This window comes from Haliotis rubra, unplaced genomic scaffold, assembly GCF_003918875.1.
Source record: "Haliotis rubra isolate DU_JTF1 unplaced genomic scaffold, ASM391887v1 Scf1581, whole genome shotgun sequence".
NCBI lineage: Eukaryota > Metazoa > Mollusca > Gastropoda > Lepetellida > Haliotidae > Haliotis > Haliotis rubra.
Window position 1 is genome coordinate 53,050 of NW_025765538.1, and position 27,743 is coordinate 80,792.

The 27,743-nt window shown below is 39.6% G+C and overlaps 1 protein-coding gene across 1 annotated transcript; it reads right to left on the minus strand.

Annotated features, from left to right (window-relative positions):
• Positions 1-2,343: 2,343 nt before the first annotated feature.
• LOC124271185 (hemicentin-2-like) lies at positions 2,344-10,225 on the minus strand. The gene is made up of 7 exons (XM_046706272.1): positions 10,165-10,225; positions 6,945-7,298; positions 5,303-5,620; positions 3,948-4,214; positions 2,913-3,116; positions 2,739-2,754; positions 2,344-2,500 (listed from the first exon to the last, which is right to left on the minus strand). The coding sequence occupies exons 1-7, from the start codon at positions 10,214-10,216 to the stop codon at positions 2,344-2,346; spliced, it is 1,368 nt and encodes a 455-aa protein (XP_046562228.1). The 5' UTR covers positions 10,217-10,225.
• Between the last annotated feature and the right edge of the window lie 17,518 nt (positions 10,226-27,743).

Sequence of the window (27,743 nt, forward strand, 5' to 3'; positions counted from 1 at the left end):
AAGCTGCAACAACAGGGACGATGTCGTCGACGTTGGCAAGTGGTACTGGAGACAAATATACTCTGTTAATGAAGATGATTAGTTGGTTACTGTTTAACGCCACACTCAGCAATATTCCAGCTATATATTGGTGGTCTGTAAATAATCAAGTCTGGACCAGACAATCCAGTGATCTATTCAATTGGGATATGATGACATATGTCAAATAAATCAGCAAGCCTGAGCACCGATACCTTTAGTCGCCTCTTACGACAAGCATGGGTTCCTGAAGACCACTTATAACCCGGATCTTATGTGGGTTATTAACTATGAGAAATGCATCTGTACATGTACAAGTACGTTTTGCTATTGTGAGAACAGTATTAAGAGAGTTCTTGAAGGGTGCAAGACGAGCTTCAGTTTCGTAGGTTTGCAGTCAGCACAGATTTAAAGGCTTTTTTTTGACCAACTCGAAAGGTAATTTATTATTTATACGCAATGACCATACTACATTTATGTAGTGTTTGGTTATCATTTCCTTATTGCCACATGACAACTCACCGTCTATTTCCTCATAGCTCCCATCTGTTTCCGCCTCACGGATATTAACCACCACGCTGAAATTCAGACTTTAGAATTAATTTTAGTTCAGGTTATTGGTGGGGAAACATTTCCTGTATCGTGATGTACGATGTGAATGTGAAACTAAAGGACATAGGCAACTATGACTATATCTGAGTATCTGCCATTTGTAATTACTAGTCCCTTCCCGTAACCATGTCAGGGAGAAATATTCCCCCAGCCCATCAGAATGCGCGTATGGAGAGAAGAAATTGGGACAGAATAGTTAGTTGAAATAATTTTTTTCCCAGACAATTCAATTATATTTTATTTATTGCACAGTCCCCCTGGTTTTCCTGAATTTTCACAACCAGGATATATTAACATTATGGCGTAGGAAAGTATTTAAGCATGTTTAACACACCCTTTGAGGTAATTTCCTTGGCGTGGATGCCATGTTTGTTTTCAAAGTAAACTAGAGTTACATGCCCTTGAAAATAGTTCGTCGACTTGACTATTTCTTTCTCTCTGCGCTGTTGCGCTCAGACAGAGTCAAGTTCAGTAAAATGGCTACGAGAGGGGTACGAGTCTTCTCTCGGGTTAGGGAAAGGAACGAGTAGTTACGAATGCAGTATCTGCCAATTAAACAAGAAGCTATACTATAATACACTTAAGAAGGTTCTGTGTGTACTTACTATTTCTTAAAATGTACATGAAAACATTCCCGAATTTCATCCTGATTTTCCACTGATGAGGAAGTGCACTGACAGTGAAACGTTACAGTTACCATTGGTACGAAGTCTAAATCGAACTACAATTATTCGCTAAAAATATATTACATGCCAATAATATGAAACGATAATTACCCAGCAGAAAGTCTTTCTGAAATAGAATAGACAAGAAATCACAGACGAAGAAACGTATGAGAATAACAAGTAAGTGTTGAAAGACTATGAACAGACTATGAATGTTTCAACATTTAGTCATCCTGCTTCCTTTTTCGTGACTTGTCGTATTTACAGCGCGAAATATGAAGACCACCAGCTGTCATGTTTGCAGAAAGAGCATATATTCTGTTCGGAAGTAAAGAGTGTGGTTACTTTTGTTAGTTGTTTAACGCCGGACTCCAGCTATAGTCAAGCTATATGACGGCGGTCTGTAGATAATCGAGTCTGAACCAGACAATCCAGAGATCAACAGCATGAACATCGTTCTACGCAATTGGGATATGATGACATGTGGCAAACAAGTCAGCGAGCCTGACTCACCGATCCCGTTAGTCGCCTCTTACGACAAGCATGGGTTGTTGAAGATCATTTCTAACCCGGATCTTCACAGGCTCACTCAAGTGTGAGGTGTATAAACCTGCACCCATGCAGTTCACGTGGCTCCTTTCTAACTCCTTACATTACATGCATGGTATTGTCGTGATATCAACTGACAGTTAAAGACATGGTTTGTATACTGTTTTCCGCTTTGACCAGAACACATGTTGCTATTCCGTTGTGAAAGCCACCCGTGAAGACCCGGGTTAGAATGGCAACTCATGCTTGTCGTAAGAGGCGACTAACGGGATCCGGTGGTCTGGCTCGCTGACTTGGTTGACACGTGTTAGACACAAATGTTGTCGTATCCCAGTTACGTAGATCGATGCTCATGTTGTTGATCACTGGTTTGTCTGATCCAGACTCGATTACTTACAGACCGCCGCCATATAACAAACAAACCCCCCAACCGTTGTCAAACCAGGAAATATTTCAGTTCAACATAAAGAGAAAGAATAGTTTTTACGATGCACGGATATCAGTTGGTAGTCACGCGCACAACGGGATACTGTACCAAACTCGTATACAGAAACTGAAACATTTTAGTTTCATGAATTTCCAGTTGCCTCATACACTTACGACGGGGTTGAAGTTGAATATGACTTTCATTGTCCTCCATATTTCGTGCACCAGATCTGAAACGTAGAAAACGTTCAATAACAGCTGATTGAGTCCTGATTAATTTATTTTAACTGTACTATCTAAACCACTTAATTGATGAATCATCGCTTTACTTACTGCAGATACAGATGCCATATTACAGACCATTGTAGGAACAGTCAGTATGGTTTTAGGCCGCTTTCAGCAATATTCCAGCAATGGTAAAACAGCAATGGGCTTTACACAAGCTTCATATACCAACAGTGTACGTACCTGTGCTGACGATCTCCTGAAAGGTAAACGAAACCCAATTATGCAGCAAATGTAAATCTTCGACAGCATCAACATCGAAACAACAATATTAGCCATAAAATATTACCATTAAATTTTGAAAAGAATTGAACTGAAATTAACTACAGGATAAATTATAACATATATATTATTCACCTTTCTTCACTCTTTTACAAACACATATCACAGCAACAGCAGTGATGATGATGATCAGGACAGAGGGGACAACGGCTACAGGGACAGCGACACCGACGGTGGAGGGTCTAGGTTCTAAACCATCTAGAAAAAAGATGAACTCAAAAGGAACATTGGCAAGTTGGCTTTTGGATTGCAATGAGCTATGGTTTAGTGCTGCTCCCACTACCACAGCCCAAAGACCTGGTTTAACGGAGCGGTAGCTTAGTGGTTAAAGCGTTCGCTCAGCTTTTTTTCAGCAGGTGTCTTCGTGGGTAAGTTTAGTTTTAGGAAATTGGAAAATGTATGGCATCCCTGGCATCTAATTTAAAGTCTTTTTTGCCTTATGTCGTCAGGATACGTATGGTGACTTTGAATGCATACGTATGAGGACTTTGAATGGATACGTATGGGGACTTTGAATGGATACGTATGGGGGACTTCGAAAGGATACGTATGAGGACTTTGAATGGATACGTATGAGGACTTTGAATGGATGCGTATGGATTGCTACCAACGATACCAGTAAAGGAATAGAACACTATTCCATTCATGGTCATGCATTATAAAGACATCTTTGATACATAGCAAATCCGTTATTAAAGGAATGGTTGACATCCTCAAGAAAGCGTTTTACGAACTCTCAATTAGAATTCTTGAGACTTCTTAAGTTGCTTGTATTGCCAGAGCACCTAGAGTGATGCATTGTGTGTAGTCTGATGTTTCCAGGTTATGTAGCATAATTACAATACAATCTTACGTTGTATATCCGAACCGTGAAGATCCGGTTTAGAATTGATCTTCAGTAACCCATGCTTGTCGTAAGAGGCGACTAACGGGATCGGGTGGTCAGGCTCGCCGACTTGGTTGACATATGTCAACGTATCCCAATTGCGTAGATCGATGCTCATGCTGTTGATTACTGGGTTGTCTGGTCCAGACTCGATCATTTATAGACCGCCGCCATATAGCTGGAATATTGCTGAGTGCGGCGTAAAACTAAACTCACTCACTTACGTTGAATATCCAGCGTCAGGTTCCGTGATGCACTCCCATGGCTGTTGTTGACGTGACACGTGAACAGTCCAGACACAGATACGTCTACAGCTGGTATAGACAACACAGCCTCCCCCTGTCCTGTAATCACCGTCTGTCTGGAGACGTTCCACCAGGTTACAGTACAGGCAGGGTTACAGTCAGTAGAACATCTCACAGCTGCAGGTTTCCCTTCTTCTACCTCCAGCTTGTCACTTGTGTCGTCAAACTGTATCTTGTCAGGTCCATCTGGAATGTATGATGTACCATTGTCAAAATAAGATTACATTGTATCACTAGCTAACAACGGAAAATGTACTACACGGGGTCGCTGATCATACTGATTCTAAACAATACACATTTGTAAAATAAGTGTACATAGCAAGTTGCATCTGTGTGGTATCTGTAATGGGGGTGGGGTGGTGGTGGTGGGGGTTAGTGAAGGGAAACAAATGTTACTTCAGTGGGTCACCTTCTGATTCATCTTGGTTATCGCTAAACAGCAACGTGTCTGGTCCATTTGAAAAGGACAAAGAATGTGATATATTTTTCTGTCATAAAGTATACCTTGTCATTGTTTAGCTATACGATATATAGTAACTGTGATGTTGTCGTCTTCCAAAGGTTAAAATACTCGCCCCGAGCAACATTGCTGGTCATGCGGGACGACTTGATGGACCGTGTGGTTAGATGGTCAAGTCTTCTGATTTGGTTCGTAACCATATTATACTAATGGTTCATTTCTTTGTAAACCGACCATAAAATATCACAGTGTACCCTTTCGTCTTTTTAGTTCTCTACAAGGCTGTGTCATATCTCCTATTTTATAATTAATGGTATTATATATTAATGGTATTTTATATATTAATGGTATCAACAACTCTGATAACTGTTTTATCGTGAACGTTTCAGAATATTGCAGTTTCTCATCCTTTGTCTCGATGGAATGTGTGGAGTGGTATATAAATGTCTGCACACCACCCTACGGACAAACTGTTTACATATCAACATTTGCTAAAAAAAAAATTGTCAATATTTCCCGCATGATAGTAAAATATTTCATTGAAATAGGATGGCAGGCCAGAGTAACATATCATTTGAAAGGATCCAAGATTCTACACCTTCTCTTAGGTTACTTGTTCAAGACAACATTTTCACTTCGCTGACACCAACCATTATTCTTAAAGGGTGGACCAAGTTTTCCAAATTCATAATGTCACAAAACATTTAACTCGTATGAGAGACCTTACTCCTGGATATACATAGTCGAGCTGAAGATACTGAATGTATCTTTGTTATTATTGATATCATTTCCATATTAATGAACCTCAACTCACACAGAACATTGAGAGTGTATCCCTGACTCCAGTCTGACAGAAGTCCTTCTTCTCCAGATTGACACGTGTACACTCCCTTGTCCTCCTTGGTGACGTGGTCTATAGCCAGGAATTGTCCTGCCACGTGTACTCTGTCATCTACACTCCTGTCTACACTCCTGTTGTTTCTCCTCCAAGTGTAGGAAGTGTTCAGAGTGTACTGGTACAGAGACCGGTCCAGAGGAAGACTCCGGGAGGTGGTGGAGCAGGTCAGGTTCACAGGATCACCAGACACAGGGTCTGCAACTGTCGTGCTGATACTCGGTTCTGATGGTTTCTCTGAAAGAATAAGAATGGAACTGTTTGTAACCTTGCCCTAATTCTGATGTATTAAGGAATAACATGCATTAAGATGTATTATACATTCAGTAAATTTCAGTCCCCATATGTCATAATGTCGTTTGAACGGAGTGTATGTTTTGATTTGTTTATGTGTCTGAATATTTAATGCGATTCCTGACCCATTTCTACCCATCCCCAAGAAAGCTAATGTATATTTGAGGACGAATATTGAATTTTCAAATTAATGAAAACATTAAATATTGTTGATCACGTCTGTGATATTGGCGATAAACATCTGTATACGGAGGGAGGTAGGTGATTGGTTACTAAAAGGCAATACATAAAAATATTCTTGCTTCTCGTTACCGCACGACCTGAAAATTCGACTCGACCCTAAGAAATTTACAAATTTTAACACTAGAGAAAATAAATTTGACTCTCAAAATGTGCATCAATTTTCACATTTCTACTTTTCGATTTTCTATCGGAGACAATTTGTAAATTTCCACAGAAATCAAGAGGTTTGGGACATAATATAAAATATAACGTAACCATTTTTTTATGTTTGATAAAGTGATGCGAAACAATAATATTTTTTAGGTGGCCTTATAGAGAGGTTTTGTCGCTTACATTGTACACACAGGCATAAATGCAATGAAATATTGAACTCGATTATAAAACCGTATTTCAGCTCACGTCTATAAGCGCTGTTATGAGCCTAAGTAATAGTTTATGTTTATTGTTTGCCAAACGTGGTTGTCATAACTACGTGTAAGTGACATGGTGGACTGTCTACACATTATTTCAAGTAGATGACTAGTTGACGGAACATTAGTGGCACAGTTTGCCCTTCCCCAGCCATCAAGTGTATTATATCTGGATTCTATAAACATGATAAATGAGGATAAAACTTTATGATAGTGCTCATCGCTATAGTAGTCAGTCCCCGCAACGACATCCGTGTAAAAGTGAGTGAGTGAGTTGGGTTCTACGCCGCTTTTAGCAATATTCCAGCAATATCAAGGCGGGGACATTGTACCCATGTGGTGAATCGAACCTTCGGCGCGTCGAGAGAACGCTATACAACTAGGCTACCCAAACCCCCACTCCGCACCCACCCCTGGTGTAAAAGACATTGAACTAAAATTCTAACACCATAACGGAAGAGGTTTTAAATATCCTCTCCAGGTATGGATTGTTTTCAACTCAGATAATCTGCATGGTTCCGCGATATGTCGATAAATGTGTCTCAATCACAAGTCTTTGATGTGGATTGTCTATTTTTCGAAACTAATCGTGCTCAGATTATCTTTACACTTACGGAGTACAATAAGAAGTTGAGTCTCACGAGACAAGTCACTGCTATGCGTGCCTATGCTGTATACTCCGGCATCCTGCACGTCAACACTGCGGAATGTGAGACTGACCAGGTTCCTTCCTTCCAGGGATGTATTGAGACTCAGCTGAATCCTCGTCCCGTTCTCTGTGTGTGTGTTGATAGTTGCAGGCAGAAGTTGATTTCCCCTCACAATGAACTGGACAGTGGAATCATTTAGCTTGTGTTTCTCCTTATGGTATGTGGTAGAATATATCTTAAAATCCGTAAAGGCCTGGTTGATACTCCAGGACATATTGACGCTTTGTCGGACACGGGCGACAGTGTTGGAATGAGAAGCTGAAATTACACATAAGGACAGTATACAGTTGATTAAGTGAAAGGTACATGCAGAGATGCATGGCCATACCCACAATGCCAGAACAAGATATACCAGACATCCACAGCTTTATATGTAAAAGTGGAATCATTACCATTTCCTGTTATGGTGGTTTACCTTATACTCACGAACTTAAGATAAATAATTGGTATCTTACCCATGGCGAATAGGTGAGTGGGCGAGTTAAGTCACATCGGCAATATTTCAGCTATATCGTGACTAAAAACAAGTTATAATTGGTAGAATAAATCATGATAAACCTGCCAGCAAAGGACAGTAAAAAACACTAGAATATCACAGATACAATTGTAAAACTAGTATGAAAATCTAAAATATCTTAACTATAAAAGACAATACAAAATTAACAAGTGATTGCCACTAATATGGCAATGAAGAAGAATGAAATATTTATAACATATTTACTACTTTTTACTTTTTGGTTGCATAAAAGAAATGACTGGTGTCTGCATAATCACCCAATGTAGGCTGTCGACATAATTGAAGACATTGGGTACAACAGTTCATGAGATATCGCGTTAACAAGAGTTTGTAAAGTGGTCAAAGTGTCGTGGTGACCTTGAAGATAAGGTCAATTTCTCTCTATCTACCTATCTGTCTAAGGTGACCTTGAAGATAAGGTCAAGGTCACCCAAATCAACTGGTGTCTGCGTAATCGCCCAATGTAGGCTGTCACCAAATGTGAAGACATTGGGTACAACACTTCATGAGATATCGCGTTAACAAGAGTTTGAAAAGTGGTCAAAGTGTCGTGGTGACCTTAAAAATAAGGTCAAGGTCACCAAAATCGACTGGCGTCTGCGTAATCCCCCCAATGTAGGCTGTCACCATAAGAATCGGGACGTACGGACGCTGCTGAATACATAGGGCTATAGATCGCCAACAACTGAAGGTACATCAACATACTAGGGACCTTGGGGACTAACAGTACCTTTGCTACCTGCATGGGCCCTAGCTGGATTTACATCATCCCTTCAGCCATTGGCGATTGTAGTCAAAATTAGCCATTCATCAAAATAACACATATTCTACGCTTACAAACACATGGTATGAAAAAAAAACCTTGAATGAAATGGGACTTACATACCCATGGCGAATAACAGTGTGTTAATCATGTCTTCATTCATAACCGAGTGAGGATGATGCGGATGGTGAGTGAGTGAGTGAGTTGAAATTTATAGTCACATCGGCAATATTTCAGCCGACTAACACAAGTCCTTAACTTCATGGATGTATCCTGGAATTCAGTGTCTATAGGATAACATGCTGAGGTTACGTCGACGGAATGACGAAGTGAATGAGTGGGTTTAGTTTTACGCCGCACTCAGCAATATTTCAGCTGTATGGCGGCGGTCTGTAAATAATCGAGTCTGGACCAGACAATCCAGTGATCAACAACATGAGCATCGATCTGCTCAATTGGAAACCGATGACAAGTGTTAACCAAGTCATCGAGCCTGACCAGCCGATCCCGTTAGTCGCCTCTTACGACAAGCATGGGTTAATGAAGATCAATATTCAAACCCGGACCTTCACGGCTGACTGACTGAGTTTGGTTTTTTACGCCGCTTTTAGCAATATTCCAGCAACATCACGGCGGGGGACAACATAAATGGACATCACACACCATTGTGCCCATGTGGGGATTCGTACCCCGGGTCTTCGGCGTGACGAGCCAACGCTTTAACCATTAGGCTACCCCACCGCCCCCGGACCTTCACAGGTCGGAATGATGAAGACATCCAATAACCGCACAGTGTTTAGCAATACGTGTATTATATCGCCTATTTTACACTGTACTAGGGACTTAGTAATACCACGTTCGTTGTTCCTTACGTTCGTGTTTCCGTCGGATATATACACATGGAAAGAACTATCGCAACACCTATGATTGTTAACGTCAAACAACCACAGTTATCATAGTTGCACATTTTTCCTCTACACCTCGCTCCACAAGCGATTTCACTCAGCGGTTATAGAATAATACCAACATTCTCCCAAGTGAAATAAGTCATTTTCAGTCATGTTTGCTTTTCTGAAAATTGTTTATTACGAGAGTGCGACGTCTCGATACAGAATCTTGTACCGTTGTCAGGCAGGAATGTAACATGCAGTGGTTGCAAAGTATATATACTGAGTGTAACGAAAGAAACAAGATAAGTAACACAATTGGCTGGGCATTGAGGTGATGAAGTCAGTGACTCTGCCACCACTGCATGTTAAAGGATTGTGAGTGAGTGAGTTTGATTTAAGTCACGTCGGCAATATTTCAGCCACTTGATAAAGTTATACGTTAATTATAAAAAACTGTCATCGATAGACAGAAAAACAACAAGCAAGATATCACATATTTGTTTTTTTAAAACTAGTTATAGAACATTACAACTGATAATTTGGGACTGGAGGACGCCAGCAACACAGTTGTGAGTGAGTTAAACGTTTACATCGCATCGGCAATATTACAGCCATATAGCGATGCGAAATAGATAATCAATTTGAAAATATTTGTCCACAAAGGACAGTAAAACCAACTAGACTATCACAGATATATATTTAAAACTAGTAATCAAATCTAAAATACTTTACCTATAGAGGACGATACAATATAAAAACAGGCTATAGATCGCCAACAACTGAAGGTAGATCACCATACCAGGGACCAAGGGGACTTACAGTACCTTTGCTACGTGCATGGACCCTAGTTGGATTTACACCATCCCTTCAGCCGCTGGCGATTGTAGGAAATATTTAGCCAAACTTTTAAAGAAGATAGATTAAGGGATTGCAAACGTAGGTCACAATACTTACAAACAAATGGAAACATTCCTCCGTAGCAGATGACTGCTTCAATCCAATACATATAGGTCAACATCAGATACCGGGGTTGACAAACACTGCAACTGTTTAATGTCCGATCTGACTGAATATCATGAAATATGTCCGTGTTAACGTGAATCATCTCTGTTTATGAACAGCTCACACAGGCATATACTTAACCAAGTCAAGCAAACCGACCACGTGAGTCCCAAGAAAAACTAACTGGTTGTTGTAGACCTAATCTTACCAAGAGGCCCCATAGGGTAGCAAAATGGCTGAAGGTCCGATCGTCATGCTGAAGTGAGCGAGTGAGTATGGTTTTACGCCGCTTTTAGCAATATTCCAGCAACATTACGGCGGGGTATACCAGAAATGGGCCTACACATTGTACCCATGTGGGGATTCGATCCCGGGTCTTCGGCGTGACAAGCGGACGCTTTGAACCTCGAGGCTACCCCACCGCCCCTCGTCACGCCGAAGACCCGGGTTCGATTCCCTATACAGGTACAATGTGTGAAATTCCTTTCTGGTGTCCCCCGCTGTGATATTGTTGAAATATTATTAAGAGCGGCATAAAACCTCACTCGCTCACTCACACAAGTAATTACATGCAACGTTCGTCTATTGTTTTGCTGCGTGAGGCTATAAATATTGATTCCTCATGTCATTTGTATCGAGTTCTACCGAGAAGACGTGCCAACTCTTTGCGCGAACACCCGATGTCATTAATGACAGTAAGTGGTTCATCCAGATAATTTTCAATTTGCTCTTTCCACCAATGGAATGTGTCTGAAGACAAGGTTATTCTCTTGCACACATTATTGACATCAAACATGTGTGCTTCATTCATTTCATTCACAGTAGAGGGGACAGCCGAAGTGAGTCATTATGCTGGCATGTACCAAAGTCGAAATTCACCAGGAAAAGGAAACAAAATGACAAAACGTTTTCATTCTGACGGGAAAACCATTTACATAGGGGCATTAACATGGCATGAACGCAGTTTGTATGTGAGATGGAGAGACACTGACGCGAAAGTGGTAGCGGCAAAGGGGAAGAGAAGATGGACTAAACTGAGTCTCATCATTCAATTTTTTTATGTTTCAACTCTGTTAAATATGTTTATACCATGTATACGTTTGCTAAAGGAATATGGAGATCCAATGCAATTGAAAATCTAGGAACCTTCCTCACTCACTCAGTACAGGTGTGGCGTATATTGCCAAGAAATACATCTATTAAATAAAAGACCGATCAGCATTCCTTAAAGGCACAATAACACATTGTCAACAATATGTTCGTCTATATTATAAATATTGGGGCATGTGCACTCACTTTAGCTTCCTATTGATGCAATAAAAGACTTATCCCTAACGACCTGCATGAAATCGATAACTGAAACTTCGAGGCGAACAGCTTCCAAACAGAGAACACTAGCTAAATATGGAATGTAAACAATTGCTCCATACATCAAAAACTGTCGCACGCGGTGCTGTCGGTGACTTCCTAACTCGTTTCAATCACAAGTTCGCGTATGTTTTGCTCATTCGTCAGCACTCGCCCCTTTCCGTAACCTTGCTATTCGGCTTCCCGGAATAACACGAGTTGGTCACGAATGATGTTTTGCTTAGGACTGAGTTCTGTCTCCAAAGGAGTTATATGATATTCGTAAAGAGCGCTCCAAGAGACATAACTCTATGGGGTTCGCTTGAAATGATGTTTTACTGTACACCCGTTAAGATCCGGATTGGAATTGGTCTTCAGTAACCCTTGCTTGTCGTAAGATGCGACCGACGGGATCGGGTGGTCAGGCTCGCTGACTTGGTTGACACATGTCATCCCAATTGCCCTGAGCGATACTGACGATGCTAATCACTGGATTGTCTGTCGACTATTTACAGACTGCCGACATATAGCTGGAATATTGCTCCGTACGGAGTCAAACAACAAACGAACAAAACGCTGTGAGAGTTTAATACAAACTGTCACAGATATTTGATTGTAGAGAAATTGCTTATCTTAACATACAAATTTCAAGGAGAGTTTACACGTAAAATCAATGCCACATTTACTAAGTGTAGCACCACTGGAGGCGTCGAGCTGGTCATCGGAATGGAATGCTTTAAGTTTTCAAAGCTGAAATTGCAACAGATTAATTTCAGTGAGTGAGTTAAAATATAAAGTCACATCGGCAGTATTTCAGCCATATCGTGACTAAGAAAGTTGTAAATTTATAAATGAATAAAAATATAGTTAGATATTATACTTACCTGTTTGCAAAGGTCAGTAAAACAACTAGATTACCACAGAAAAAAACTTAAAACTAGCAATCTACAACATCCTAACTACAAATGACAATACAATATAAAATCAGGCTATATATTGGCAACAACTGAAGGTTCAAACTAGCAATCTAAAACATCCTAACTATAAATGACAATACAATATAAAAACAGGCTACATATTGCCAACAACTGAAGGTTCAAACTAGCAATCTAAAACATCCTAACTATAAATGACAATACAATATAAAAACAGGCTATATATTGCCAACAACTGAAGGTAGATCACCACACTAGGGACCATGGGGAATTACAGTACATTTGCGTCCTGTGTGGACCCTAGCTGGATTTACACAGATTAATTTCAACACACAGTCATGATATTTAACTAATGGCGATGGCGGTGGGACAATCCGCCCTTCTCTTGCTCCAGTTTCCTGTTGAAGCCCAAGCCATATGATAATCGGGATCAAATGTAATCTTTGTAGACTTTCAGCTTCCCCTCATTGCGAATGGTGTCAGATGAATCATGTTCCACGTGATCATGTTTCCCTGTTATATATCACTGTGCTCGAAAAGACCTGTTCTCTCATATGACTATGATCAGGCTGTTATGGCTGGTAGACAACGTGATTTGAGAATTCTAACATAAAGGAACTTAGTCATATGATTCTTTTTGCGCGGTGGCCTGGTGTAATATATACTTACTCTGGATTAGTGAAATCAGTTTCTCATAATATTTACATTTCTATCTGTGTTTCTATTTCAACTCATTTTCGGAATAAAATCCGAATGTAACTGAAGCAGATGCGGTGCCCAATTTCTTTGGAGCTTGCGTTTCTTAGTGTTCTAATACATTGAGTTCTGGCTGAAAGGGGATTTTCCTTGTTGAAGTAACTGACCTGCTTCATAAACCTTGTGTGCACCATGGCTGGTAGTTAAACCATTATTGGTAACTGTTGGAGGTACCATTGTAGGTTGGAAAGTAGTAAGTGAGTGAGTTTTGTTTTAGGCCGCATATTCCAGCTATATGGCGGCGGTCTGTAAATTATCGTGTATGAACCAGACAATCCAGAGATCAACAGCATGAGCATTGATCTACGCAATTGGGATGCGATGACATGTGTCCACCAAGTCAACGAACCTCACCACCAGATCCCGTTAGTCGCCTCTTACGACAAGCATGAGTTGCTCAAGGCCAATTCTAATCCGGATCTTCACGGGTTTTATATATTATTTATAGAAACTATTATGAACATATTTCTCATGACCATTTTCTTTGTATTCAAGCATTTCCACTTCTTAAAATATGATGTTCTTCACTCTTGCTCACTTAGTCAGCGCGGGGCATGGGGGAGCCTAGTGGTTAAAACGTTCGCTCGTCATGCCGAAGTACTGGCTTCGACTCTTCACATGGGTACAATGTGTGAAGCCAATTTCTGGTGTCCCCCGCCGTGATGTTGCAGGAATATTGCTAAAAGCGGCGTAAAAACATACTCATTCAGTCAGTCGGCTCAGCAATGAAATATCATTACTTAAACACTCTGGTGACGATGTAACAGTTATGATCACTTGATACCAAGGTTCAGTTTTGTATGTGCTTTTACTGATCTCTTAATAGCAATCAGTTATAACTTCAAACAACTCAAGCTGACATTGCATTTTCATTCATTTATTTTGAATTTGGGAATGATAATATTATTATTATGTTTTACAGATTAAAAATAGTGTGCAGCATAGAGGGTTCGGGCTATCACAGTCAGGCTGGTAAGGTTGTTCATCAGCTGAGGACCCTTTGCCCATATACATGCAATATGAAGACTTTCCCACACTGCAGCCGTATGCATTACCCAGAGTACCAGAAGGGCTATGCTCCCGTTGGAGAACCCGGGCATTCTCATAATCTGAGTTCAGAAGGTACCAAACCAAGGGCACCGAGAACAATGACATGTCAAAGACAAAGTCCGCATATTTAGAATGCTTTTCCTTAATCTTGCCAATCACGTTGTTGTCAAAAGGGACAGAAAATTCAATGACATAAACATATTCATTGGTTTTATCAAAAAGGACAAGATCGGGTTTGTTGGCAGGAATTCTTCTGAGGCTGTATATAGGCCTATTACAAAGAAGTTTAAAGCTGTCATTTTCCATGACGCCCTGGACATGTTGGAGCCCTTGGAGTCAAAGCCACAGGCATGGCGAAGACGATAGTAGAAGCAACGATCCATGCCATCATGTCTTTTATTATTATTAGCATTATCATATTTATTAGTTAAGGGTTAATGGTATCATCTGTTGTTGAAAGGACGACGTGAGGTGATACCCATGTGAATGGTGCATCGTAAAATCATAAAAAACTATGTTATGCTTAGGATTTAGCTGTTGGAACATATCCCTCTACTTGGCACTGTCATACGCCCATGTCATATTCCTATTTTACTGTATTTTCCTGACCTCTTGTTGTGTCATCTATATCTTCCAGTGTCTTCATAATTCTTCCTCTCAGATGAGTGAGTGAGTTCAATTTTACGCCGCACTCAACAATAATCCAGCTATATGGCGGCGGTCTGTAAATAATCGAGTCTGGACCAGACAATCCAGTGATCAATAGCATGAGCATCGATCTGCGCAATTGGGATCCGATCATTTCATAACGTTATGTCACAACGTAATAACAACGTTGCACATTTACGTTAAGGAAACGTTATACTTTGGGCTCCTCACGACGTTATAATAACATTTTCTTTTAATTTGGTGTCACAATATTTTCTCTCTGAAAACCCTTTCACTTGGAGATTCTTTCGTCACTATTCAGCTACAACTTCCGAAAACACATGACCAAAACAACATGCAAATTAACGAATAAACATTGAAGAATTTCTGCTTTGTTTCTTATGTACTGTTCACCGGTGGAAAGACTATTTAACTAGTAACGTTAAATAGAACGTTAAGACAACGTAAAATGCATTAGCATCAAATACCTTTAACCTGTGTGAGTGAGTGAAAAATAACAGTCACTTTAGCAATATTTCAGCCATATCGTGACTAAATCAAGTTATAGATGAATAATATTTTAAAGGTAATCTAAGGGGAAAAAAACTGTCAGCGAAGGACAGTAAAACAACTAGAATGTCACAGATATAAATGTAAAACTAGTAATTAAATCAAAAAACAATTTATCTGGGATAGCATATTACACTGTTTCACAAACATGACTCCAAATACATGCACATCGTTAAAGCGTTATTCATTAAGAAAGACGGCTAATGATTGGTAGTGTTGCATTTGCTTAACACTTCTTCAGTAAAATAGACAGTACTATCTAGATCTAACCTGTCGTATAAAACTACTGTTGTTTATAGAAAGGTTAACACCAGTCCTGTGTTAAGAATAAACAAAATATATGTAGCTCGCCGAAAATAAGATGTTCGTCTCACCAGACTCTTTTACCTCTCCCATACACACTAATTACAATGTTTATTCCGATTACAGGAAGTGTACCAAACATAAAATAAAATACCATGTGTGAAAACCCCTCCCTAATATACTGTCATTCCTATAAATTGAGTGTGAGTGAGTTTGGTCCTACTACCATGTCAGGAATATTGGACAGATCAGAAGATATCTAAATGAGAAAACAGTATCAGCATTACTTCAGGCCTACATCACATCTCGCCTTTATTACTCAACTCACTCCTTTATGGTCTCCCAGCTCATCTTGTCAAGAAACTGCAGCAGGTCCAGAATGCAGCGGCTCGTGTGGCCACTCTCACTCGCAAGTTCGAGCACATCACCCCTGTCTTGAAGAGACTTCATTTGCTGCCTGTTCACTACCGAACCGTCTACAAGATCCTGCTCCTCACTTTCAAATCTCTCCACAATCTTGCCCCTGACTTAGCCAGCCATACCAACCTCGGCGCAGTCTGCGGTCAGCTTACAGCCATCTCCTTGTGGTATCTTGCTCCAGAACCAAGTCTCACGGCGAACGGTCTTTCGCATCAGCAGCACCATTCTTATTGACTGACTGACTGACTGACTGACTGAGTTTGGTTTTACGCCGCTTTTAGCAATATTCCAGCAATATCACGGCGGGGGATACCAGAAATGGGCTTCACACATTGTACCCATGTGGGGATTCGAACCCGGGTCTTCGGCGTGACGAGCCAACGCTTTAACCACTAGGCTACCCCACCGCCCCCTATTCTTATGGAACAAACTCCCATTCTACATGCGGTCAATACAAGAATTCTCATTCTTCAATTCCAGACTTAAAACACATCTGTTTAGCCAAGCCTACTGAATCCCACTGTATAGATGTTGGTCTCAAAGCTCAGTGCTTATCTGATTTCATGTATGTATGTATGTATGTGCGTGTGTGCGTGTGTGTGTGTGTGTGTGTGTGTGTGTGTGTGTGTGTGTGTGTGTGTGTGTGTGTGTGTGTGTGTGTGTGTGTGTGTGTGTGTGTGTGTGTGTGTGTGCATGCATGCATGCATGCATGTATCACGGCGGGGGACACCAGCAATGGACTTCACACATTTTGCCCATGTTTGGAATCAAACCTGGGTCTTCGGCGTGACGAGCGAAAGTTTTAACCACAAGGCTACCTCACTGCCCCAGTCTAGATTGAGAGCTTCACCACTGTTGGTGCTATCAAAATGATATAATGACTGTCTTTACTGCTCTAACAACAAATATGTTTTATACTGCCTGTATAAATTGAACTGAAATAAAATTGTGTACTGTGTCTCCGTTGTCTATCGTCATTACACTTCGTTTGCACTAATTTGTAATGTTATAATAGAATTAGTAAGTACTTCTCAACGAAACACTATTCGTCATCTGTGTTAACTTCTTTTGTTAAACGGAAGAACTTGACAGTAAGTATGGCGATATAATCCGATACCTTCTTCATTTAATTCTGTTCTGTTACTGATGTTAAAACGTTCAGAAGTTTATGATTCCTACCTGTTGTCCTACATTTTCTGTATTAGTTCCTGAGTATTACTTTTGAAAGTTGGCTTAAAACCGCTGTATGGGATAAACAGAGGCGAAAAATATTTCAAAACATTAAAACACATTTTAAAAAAAGAGACACATTTGATTTGTAAATACAACACTGTTTATTCCGACAAAGGTATCATGACAAAAACAACAACATCAAAAAACAGCACACTGAATACGTTCAGTGCTATAAGGAACATCTATACCAGTTCTATAATACAATTTGGCGAAATAATTATTTCATTTTCAAACAAACATAGCTTCATGTCTGTCTGTTCCTTGAAAACAATTTTTTTATGGAACCAAATCCCTTCCTCAGACCAGAACCAACATTATCTCTTTTATCTTTCATCGCGGAAACATATTTGTGGTGCCTCTTCATGATCTGTTCAAGCACTGGCATAATACTGGTGTCCATCTCCGCCGAGATCTCCACATGTCCATTTTCCCACTCGCAGCTGATGTTCAGATCTCGGTACACTCTTTCTGTCTTGTCTACAGAGTCAGCAATGTCTGTCTTGTTGGCCACAAACACAATTGGGACTAATGGCCCCTCTTGCTGGATGATCTGGTCTCTGGCTGCTACCACAGACTGGAAGGATTCATCACACACTAATGAATAAACCAAAACGTAGACGTCACAGGAAGGGAGCTTCTGCATGAAGGGGAGATGCTTCTTTGTTGGTGTTTTACAGTATCGACTGTAACAACCCGCCCATTGATTCCAAGATCAGTAACAGCTTGGCACACTTTCTTTTGACGACTACTGGTCAGCTCCATCCAGTGTTTGTAAAGCCTTGCAATGATGGCTGATTTTCCAACTCCGCTATCGCCAATAACTGCTAAGCGCAGTTTCTCACCTTCTTCTGAGCTGGTACTGACTTCTGACTGAAAGGTAATTTGGCGACAGGACATGTTGATCGACAGCACTTTTCGTCCTTCTGTTGTTTAGCTCAGTGGATGCTCAAACCTGACTGAACGAGCCAGAAACTTCTCATCCTTATATGCAGCAGGTCGACAGGCCTTAAAATAGACTAGCCATGTCAACAGTTCTAAATTTGTCATTCGCATTTGACTTGACCATGTATTATAATAGCATGGACTGTGTTGTTGTCAGTGGCCAAACATCAGGTGTGAGCAACATCGTGTGACTTCATCTTACAGCTGTATATTCCTATATTAATCGCAATAGTGACAATCTGTGACGTAGACGGCGACGCCTTCCCTTGACTTGTGACTCGTCACTGAACTAAAAACGCACTATGGTCATTGGCTGGAAATGATCCATTTCACCAAATCATTTCACCTGCAGATTTGTTGTTTTAAAATTCTCTTTTGTTACAATATCTTATTACATTTATTAACTGTTACGTGTCAAGATCACTGGATCATTTCAGCAGCCAAAGCCTGAAGTGAGTGGGTAGGTTGGGTTTCACGTCACTTGTAGCAATAGTCCAGCAATATCACGGCGGGAGATACCAGAACTGGGCTTCACACAATATGCCCATGTGGGGTATCGAAACCAGGTCTTCAGCGTGACGAGTGAACGCCTTAACCACCAGGCTACCCCCACCGCTCCAGTCACTGCCTGAAACCAAGTACACTAAACTACGGTTATAACGAACTCAAAGGGAACACTCATTTTAGTTCGTAATAGTTATAGTTTTCTATTCGCATTTTGACTTAAATATATAGCAAGTGGCAGGGAAACATCAGGCAATTCTTTATCAGTGTGTACAGTATATACGCAGTTTACTTACACTGCCTGAATCAAGAAGAATATACTGCAGACCTATGAAACATTGTAAATGGCGAGTAAATTGGTCAACCTGTCATGGGTTGTCCCCAGGTGTCAGTAGAGGATTCGATGATTCCTCGGATGAGAAGAATGCTGTCCTGAAGAGTTCTTTAAACAGTTACGTTTGACTTTGAAGGTTTCTGATCTTGCTGGTTCTTAATGGAAGCTTAAACAATTTTTTCCAAGGCATTTGCATTGCTCTTGATGTGCAAGATGTGAAAACAAATCAGTCTGCTCTAAAGTAACCTTGCAAAACCTTCTCGACATACACGTGCGCTGTCAAACAATTTGCCTTTACTCGTGTTATGATTCCACCAGGTAAAACATCTTCCAAATGCATTGCTATATATAATGAACAGTATCTCTCTAATATGACAGAAATAGCTGATTAATTATAAGATACACAAATTTCAAACATATATGCTCTCAAGGTGGAAAATATATGGATGATTATGTGTAAACTACCCTGAAGATCATGTGGCTTATTTACAGCCCTGTCCAAAGTTACACACGTGAAGATCCGGTTAGAATTGGTCTTCAGCAACCCGTGCTTGTCGTAAGATCGGGATCGGATGGTCAGACCCGCTGGCTTGGTTGACACATCGTAACCCAATTGCTTAGATTGATGCTGTTGTTCACTGAATTGTCTGACCCAGACTCGATTATTTACAGACCGTCGCCATATAGCTGGAATATTGCTGAGTGTGGCGTAAAACTAAACTCAATCACTCACTCAGTTTATGATTGGCGGAGTGCGGCGTTAGACAATCAACCAACCAACCAGCCATGTTACAAATAATGTTCGAATATTCATTTAACTGATGTGATATTAATGTACTAGGTACAATAACTTTGTATATATGCAAGCTATTGCAAATGAGATCAACAGACATATCGCACTCTGGATATGTGACCTTAATATATTTTATCTTACAACTGTACTATTCGCCATGTGGAATGAGTTATGAAATACATTGATTGACTGATATCTGACTACAACATATGAGATCGGGAAAATCAAACGAGAAAGAAACACCACCTTCTTCTGGAACCATTTCCACTTTTCAGGTTGAAATATGGAAAACGAATTTACATGGTTGGTCCAGGTGATTTGTGTGGAAGCGATAATCTGTCTTGTCGTGACAGTAATGATCAAACTGATGTTCACATACACACCTAACGCATCGTAATATATCTTCGTTTAATAACGTTTACATTATATATCGATATATAAATTGTCTATTCAAATAGAATCATAATGGATAAATATTTTTATTACAACACTGCTTTAATGCACCGGTTAGTTAATGCTTTCAGAAAGTGTTGCATTTCTCCTTGCATGTTATCACTTTTACGGATCCGCCGATCCGAAATGTGAAGAAAGTGAAAAAAGATATTGTTTTACATTTTTTTCCAATATATGCCGTCGACCTGATAAAAAACAAAGAAGGTGAAAAAAACTTTAAAATAGCAAATTATACCTTTCAAATATTCCCTGAAACAGCGGAACAGAGAGAAATGTAATGCCACAGGCTGCTCAGCTGGCATGCAGCACCCGGCATACATGATATACTCAAGTATGCCAATAACATCTCCATGTTCCCCTTTTTCCCTCCCTACCGACCTGATACATTTTTTTAAATCCGTAAACCAAGTAATTAAAGCAAATGCCTTATGAATTTCATGGTTTGATTGTTTAGTGAGGTGAGGTTGGGTGAAATTGGGTTTAACGTCGTGCTTGAGAAAATATTTCGCTCATATGACGGCGTACATGCGTGTGTATGTGTATGTGCGGCTGCTTGTACTAGCCCAGACTGAAGCTGGTTTTATAGAGCTAGCCCACTGAGATAGTATGCCGCAGTGAAGCATGAATACCCAACCCATGTACCCGTTAATGCCGAGCGCCAGACAGGGACCAACAAGTACCATATTTTAACGTCTTTTGCTATGACGCGGCCAGGGATCGAACCCGCGACCTTCCGCTCTCCGGGCGGACGCTCTAACCACTACACCACGGAGGCGGTCGCTATGCTTTAGTGTTGAAGTCGTCATTTATACACAAAGTAGTGCATCTTATCACGTTTCATCTTAAGATTCAGGGCATCATTACAGCAATGTTTTCAACAGTTTGGTCTCAGTCGCTTTGTCTATCAGCTGCAGTTGTCCTATATTTCCTTTCACCTTATTCATTGACGTCATGACGTTGTTTTTATGACACTATGTAACGTATTCTTCCACACATTTCTATTCGAAATAAACAGATCTTCCCCTTTATAGGACAGACTGATATGGAAGAAAGGAATTGCTATTCTTCGGCCTGTTTACTGTTTTTGTTTGTTTTGCCTTGGAGTGTTTGTATGCCATGTCTCATGCGTTCTAAAACAGGTGCTTTTAAACCTGTTGTTTTTCCTTTTAATATTTTGATATGTTTCTGTTGACATCAGACCATTAGTTTTGTTTTGATCGTACTAACTTTCTAACTATCAGCAGCACCTGCCTTGTTGTCAATCCGGGAGAGCAAACGTAAGAAACACTAGGTGCCTTACCGGCACAGGTTAAAAGAGCATTTTTAAAATGTGAATTTCAATGTTTCTCTCTTGCCCCTTTTCTAGAACAGCATTTCTGTAATGTTATTTCTCTCTCTTTTTTGTCAAGTCAAAGATGATTATTGTATTTCAGGCGTCCGGCCCATAAACATTGGAGTTACATGCATTATACAATCACATACAGCTTGAATACAGAGATGCTTTTAACAGACTATCACGCTTAGACATTGCATTGTAGATGTATTGTGACAGTTTTAAGTTGATACAGTTGTCATAAGTAGACAGGACTTGTTTAAATGCTACAGTAGGTGACTTGGAGAGGTAACATTCAGGAATATATTGTTTACGTAAATCTATATGTAACATGGACAGACAAATAAAAAATGAATTTCGTTTTCAATAGATAATTTACAGAATTGGCAGATTCTTTTATATCTGATGATAGACATACGTATTCCTTCATTAATTATTAATTATTGATAGGCCTTATCTAAATCGTATTAATGCATTTCTCAACTTTTTGGATGTTGAGCTGGATAGGTACTTTTCGGGTTGGAGTAGGGGTTTAAACATTCTATAGGGATCATATCGTGAGCGATTATCTTAAACTGAATGCCAATCTTGATTAAATATATTGATAGCTGTTTCTCGGAATTTGTGCAAAAACGATTCACATTGCCAGATGACTGATTTACACAAAACCATAAGCATGAGAAAATAGGAGATTTCTTATAAGAGATGCCCATGTTACTTTACCCAACTTATCCAGATAAACAAGCATATTGTAAGCCTTTCTATTTAGTCTATTTTCGTTGGCGTTTTCACTATCACTAGCGTCTAGCTCGAACAAATAAGCCTAGCGACAACGAGCGATTTTGACAGAATCGTCCATGAAAACAAGTTGTAACTCGGAAACTAGGCAAAGCAGATGACAAGATTAAATGACAGTAGATTGTGAAAACATAAAGCTTTCACTTTTCTCAACAATTGTCACGATTTCAGGTTTAGACAAACCTGTAAACAAGATAATTTACCCCCGGAAATGTACATGAATTCTAAAGCGCCCCTCGTATGTATACCTCACATTACGTCAAGGAGACGCGCCCCACTGAAATTTCGTTCGCGGGAGAGAATTGTGCACCGTTATCAAAAAGGTCGATATAAGAGAATTAAAGTTTGAAATAAGTAGCTTCAATAACAGGGTTTCATTTATAACGATGCCAATAAATGATTTATGCATTTGTACCCCCCAAGAGTATATGTGATCTTTTGAAATTGTGATATAAAGAGAGGTAAACGACCCCTCAAAACAAAATCATGTACATCCTTTAAAATGCCATGCTTCCAGGTGGTATCGAATGCTTTTTCAAGATCAAAGAATATCGATACTGTATGTTGTTTATTGACTATAGCATTTTAATAAAGGATTCTTAACGTACCAAATGATCAATGGTACGATTTTTCCTGAAACCACATTGAATATTTGTTATAAGGTTAATGGTTTCAAGATACCATGTTAATCTATTGTTTACCATTCGTTCCATGATTTTACAGAGACAACTCGTTAAAGAGATGATATGTAATTAGAAGGATCACTATGATCCCGGCCAGGCTTTGGAATAGGGACAACAGTGGCATAACGCCAAGATGTTTGGAAATTCCCTGAAGTCCATATTGTATCAAAAATATTTAGAAGTGTTTCCAAACATGATTCAGGTAAATGCTTCAAGAGTTGATAGTGAATATTATCAGCTCCAATTGCTGTATCATGAGCTTGCTCAAGGGCAGTGTGGAGCTCATGTAATGAAAATAATTCATTATAGACTTCGCCATTGTCTGAGTTAAAATGTATTCTAATCTTCTCCCGTTGTTTCTGATATTTTTGAAATTCTGGGACATAACTTGACGAAGAAGAATGTTTGACGAGAGTTTCACCAAGCTTCTTGGGCAATGTCAGACTTATCAGTTATTAATTGTCACCATCCTTCAGATGTAGGACAGTAGATTTGGAACCTTTGCCCTTTATTCGTTGATTGAAGTTCCACACCTTTGAAATAGGTGTGTGTGAATTAAGTTTGGAAACATAGTTCCTCCAAGACTGACGCTTAGTCTGTTTAAAAGTGTTTCGAGCCTTGACATTTAAAATTTTAACTTTATCTCAATTATGGACTGTAGGATGTTTGCGAAAAAACGTTTTAGCTTTCTTCCTTCTCTTTCTGGCTTGTTTACACTCATTAGTAAACCCTGGTTTTCGAACATGTGGAATTGCAGAGGACTTGGGTATAGTTCGGTCAGCAATGTCATTGAGTATATCGGAAAACGACTGTATAGGATCTTCACAGTTCCTGAGAAGGTCATGTTTTAAGTGTTCAACACACAGAGTCTCTTATAATGACCAGTCAGCCCTGGCGAAGTTCCTTCTTGATAAAGGTGGATCATCACCATGGTTGATTGTTTTGAGAATGGTGTGGAAGGAATCACTCCCACATAATGAGTGACAGAAGAATATGTTCCCGTAGCTGGATGGAGATAAGTGGCTGAATCACCATTGAAAATACATAAATTATTATCGGAAATGAATTCCTCAATGAATTTACCTTTTTTATTAGTATGGACACTTCCCCAAAGCGGGTTGTGTCCGTTCACGTCATCCATGGTAACACATGGCTTCGGAAGCTGAGCATAGAGAGTTTGAAGATCCAGTTGTCGAATATTATACGAAGGAGGTATTTATAAGCTGCACAGAGTCAATGCAATGTGCAGAGTTAAACGAATAGCAACAGTCTGCGGATTTGTATTAAGTGGGACAGGGCTATGAATAATACCCTGCCGCACTAAAATAGAACCCGGGTCTTTGGCGTGACAAGCAAACGCTTTAACCACGAGGCTACCCCATCATTTGTCAAAAATGCCATAATTCATTAACAATTTGCAGTGTCGATCTTTTTTCAATTTAAAAAAGCATATGACACTAAAAACATGGCATTTTAAGACATTTAGTCGATTTTGGATTGCAAGGCCGTTTGCCTCAATTTATATCCAACTTTTTTAATGACAGGGAATTTCAAGCCCGAGTCGGGTCCACCCTGCCTGACCATTACAATCAAGATCATTATGATGTCCCACAATTTAGTATAAAGATTAATAGTTTATCAAAAGTTGTTAACGATTCAATAGATGGTAGTCAATTGCGGATGATTTTAATATTTCCTGTCGTGGCAAAACATGGATACAATTGAAAAGCAATTGAAATTGTTTTTAAAATTAAAATGAATAAAATATATAAATGGTGTTAAGAAACGAGATTCAAGTTTTCAAAATCAAACTTAAATATCAACAACAATATAATGAATTAAGAAACCTTAATGATACTTATACATCTATCTTCACAGATGGATCCATGGATAGTGGCATAGTTGCTTGTGCCACTGTCATTTGATCCATATCAGCAGTTTCTTCCAGATTGCCAAACAACAGCTCCGTCTTTACAGCCGAACCGATATTTGCTCATTACAATATCAATAAACAGTCTAAATATAAACAATACATAACATTTTCATATATCTTTCTTGTCAACAGGCCATTAAAAACATGTTAAATAAACATCCACTTTTAATCGAAATTATCGAATAACACAATGATCTTGCTACTGGCCAATGTATGTTTGTAAAATATTGTAATGCTACCAACAGTAGCATTTGCCTTTATATGTATGTCCTTCTATGACTGTTAAAACCAAGAAATTGATTTCTTTAGTCATAAAAGGACGTTGAGTGTTTTGTATGGATACATATATACATCTAAAACAAGTGAAGTGGAAGTGCATAGTGATAGTGAATTAGGAACGTCACCAATATAAGACTTCTTGAGCCGGATGATGGTGCACAAAGTAGAATATCACCTATATTAGTCATTATTTTGTTTATTTCTAGAATACGAAAATTCAAGCAAATTCGTTTGAACTTTTGAGTCCTTCTTTAAATTATGGACTGTGAGTGTGCTTTGAAACAGGAGATTGGTTGTACATTGCACACAGACATACCGAGTAGATGATCCCAGTCCAATACAGGGATGTAAATAACTGTTTAAATTGCACCGGATTTTGAAACCTTTTCAGCAGGCGTGAACAATGGCTGTCGTTTTTCTTTAAAATTCTTGTTTTAAGATAACAGTTTATCGTTGAGATTATCATGTGAAATATTTAACAGTCAATACCAATTCTATCAGTTATAATGTTGTATTTATGGTTGAACTTTTAAAATCCATCATGTTTTTAGTGTTTTCTCGTTCATCATGGTGTTTCTCGAATCATGTCCTGAGATCTCCGAGATCCAAGGCAATTGCTTTTCGACTAACGTGTTTCTGTTTAGGAAAATAAGTGACAAAAAAAAGAAATTTCATCGATTGTACTGTGTCATGACACATGTGCTTTTGGGATTAAGCGAAGTGCCTTGTACGGTTCCGATTCCGAGCTCATGTTTATGAATAACTATCAAAAAGTGATGATACCAGGTGATCGCCAAAAGGTGGGTGTGTCATTCCCAAACGCTCGCACACATCACAAACACAAGCAAAGGCAAGCAGGTTTTTCACTGGTAGAAACATCGATCAAGATGTGTTTAATGAATAACAACTTTTTTTATTCTGTGTAATGAAGTTTCAACGTTTTGAGCATATAATGTCTGAACACATGACAGCAATCCATGAGGTCATTAAGTTGTACGTATCAATTACGATTTTTGATAAATGTCCATATCAGTTCTGTCGAAACCATTAAATATATTACTCAAATGACTTTTGACTGACTTTTAAAGTGTGCTTGTTTGTTGTTTAACACCGCACTCAGCAATATTCCATCTAAATGGCGGCAGTGTGTAAATCGTTGAGTCTGGACCTGGCAATCCAGTGATTATTTAAAATGATACGATCACATATGTCAACCAAGTCAGCGAACCTGACCACCCGATCCCATTAGTCGCCTCTTACGACAAGCATGGGTTACTCAAGGCCAATTTCAAGCCGGATCTTCACGGGTAATTTTATCAAGAGTAATGTGTGAATACAGTTACATCACGCGAGACAACAGAAACTTACGCACAGACTTACAATTGTTTGCCTTTGCTGTCTCAATTGTATTTTTAATCCATACTTACTTTTTGCGACTTGTGAAGATCCGGGTTATAATATTGATCTTCAGTAACCCATGCTTGTCGTAAGAGGCGACTAACGGGGTCGGGTGGTCAGGCTGGCTGACTTGGTTGACACATGTCATCGGTTCCCAATTGCGTAGATCGATGCTCATGCTGTTGATCACTGGATTGTCTGGTCCAGGCTCGATTATTTACAGACCACCGCCATATAGCTGGAATATTGCTGAGTGCGGCCTAAAACTAAACGTCATCATCAAGAAGAAGCATATCGGCTCCCTGCTTCATAAGTAGCTCAAACGTTCCTATATTTCCACGTACTGCCGCTATCAGAACTGGTGTCCTGTTCAAATGTCCTGTAGCGTTGATGTTTACAATGTTATTGGACAGGAGGTACTTTACTATGTCCACAGTGCCTTCACAGGCCAAATGGAGTTGCCCTCGACGTCTACTAGCGTCAGATCATCACCGTTCTTCACAAGTACATCAAACACTTTCTTGTAACCACAACGTGCTACAATCATCACTAGTGTGCTGCCCCTCACACATATTCTATTGATGTTCTGCTCAACGTTCTTCTGTGTCAAGACATTATTCACTAAACCCACTTTTCCAACCAGACTGAGCTTATGTAGAATGTTCTCACTGCTATCATCCACTACTGACAGATCAGCTCCTTTACTCTCCAGCAACTCAATTATATCTCGGTATCCGTGCTCTGCTGCCAATAACACTGGTGTCATGCCCTCATATTCTCTGTCATTGATGTTCACAACATTCTCTGTGAGGTTATATT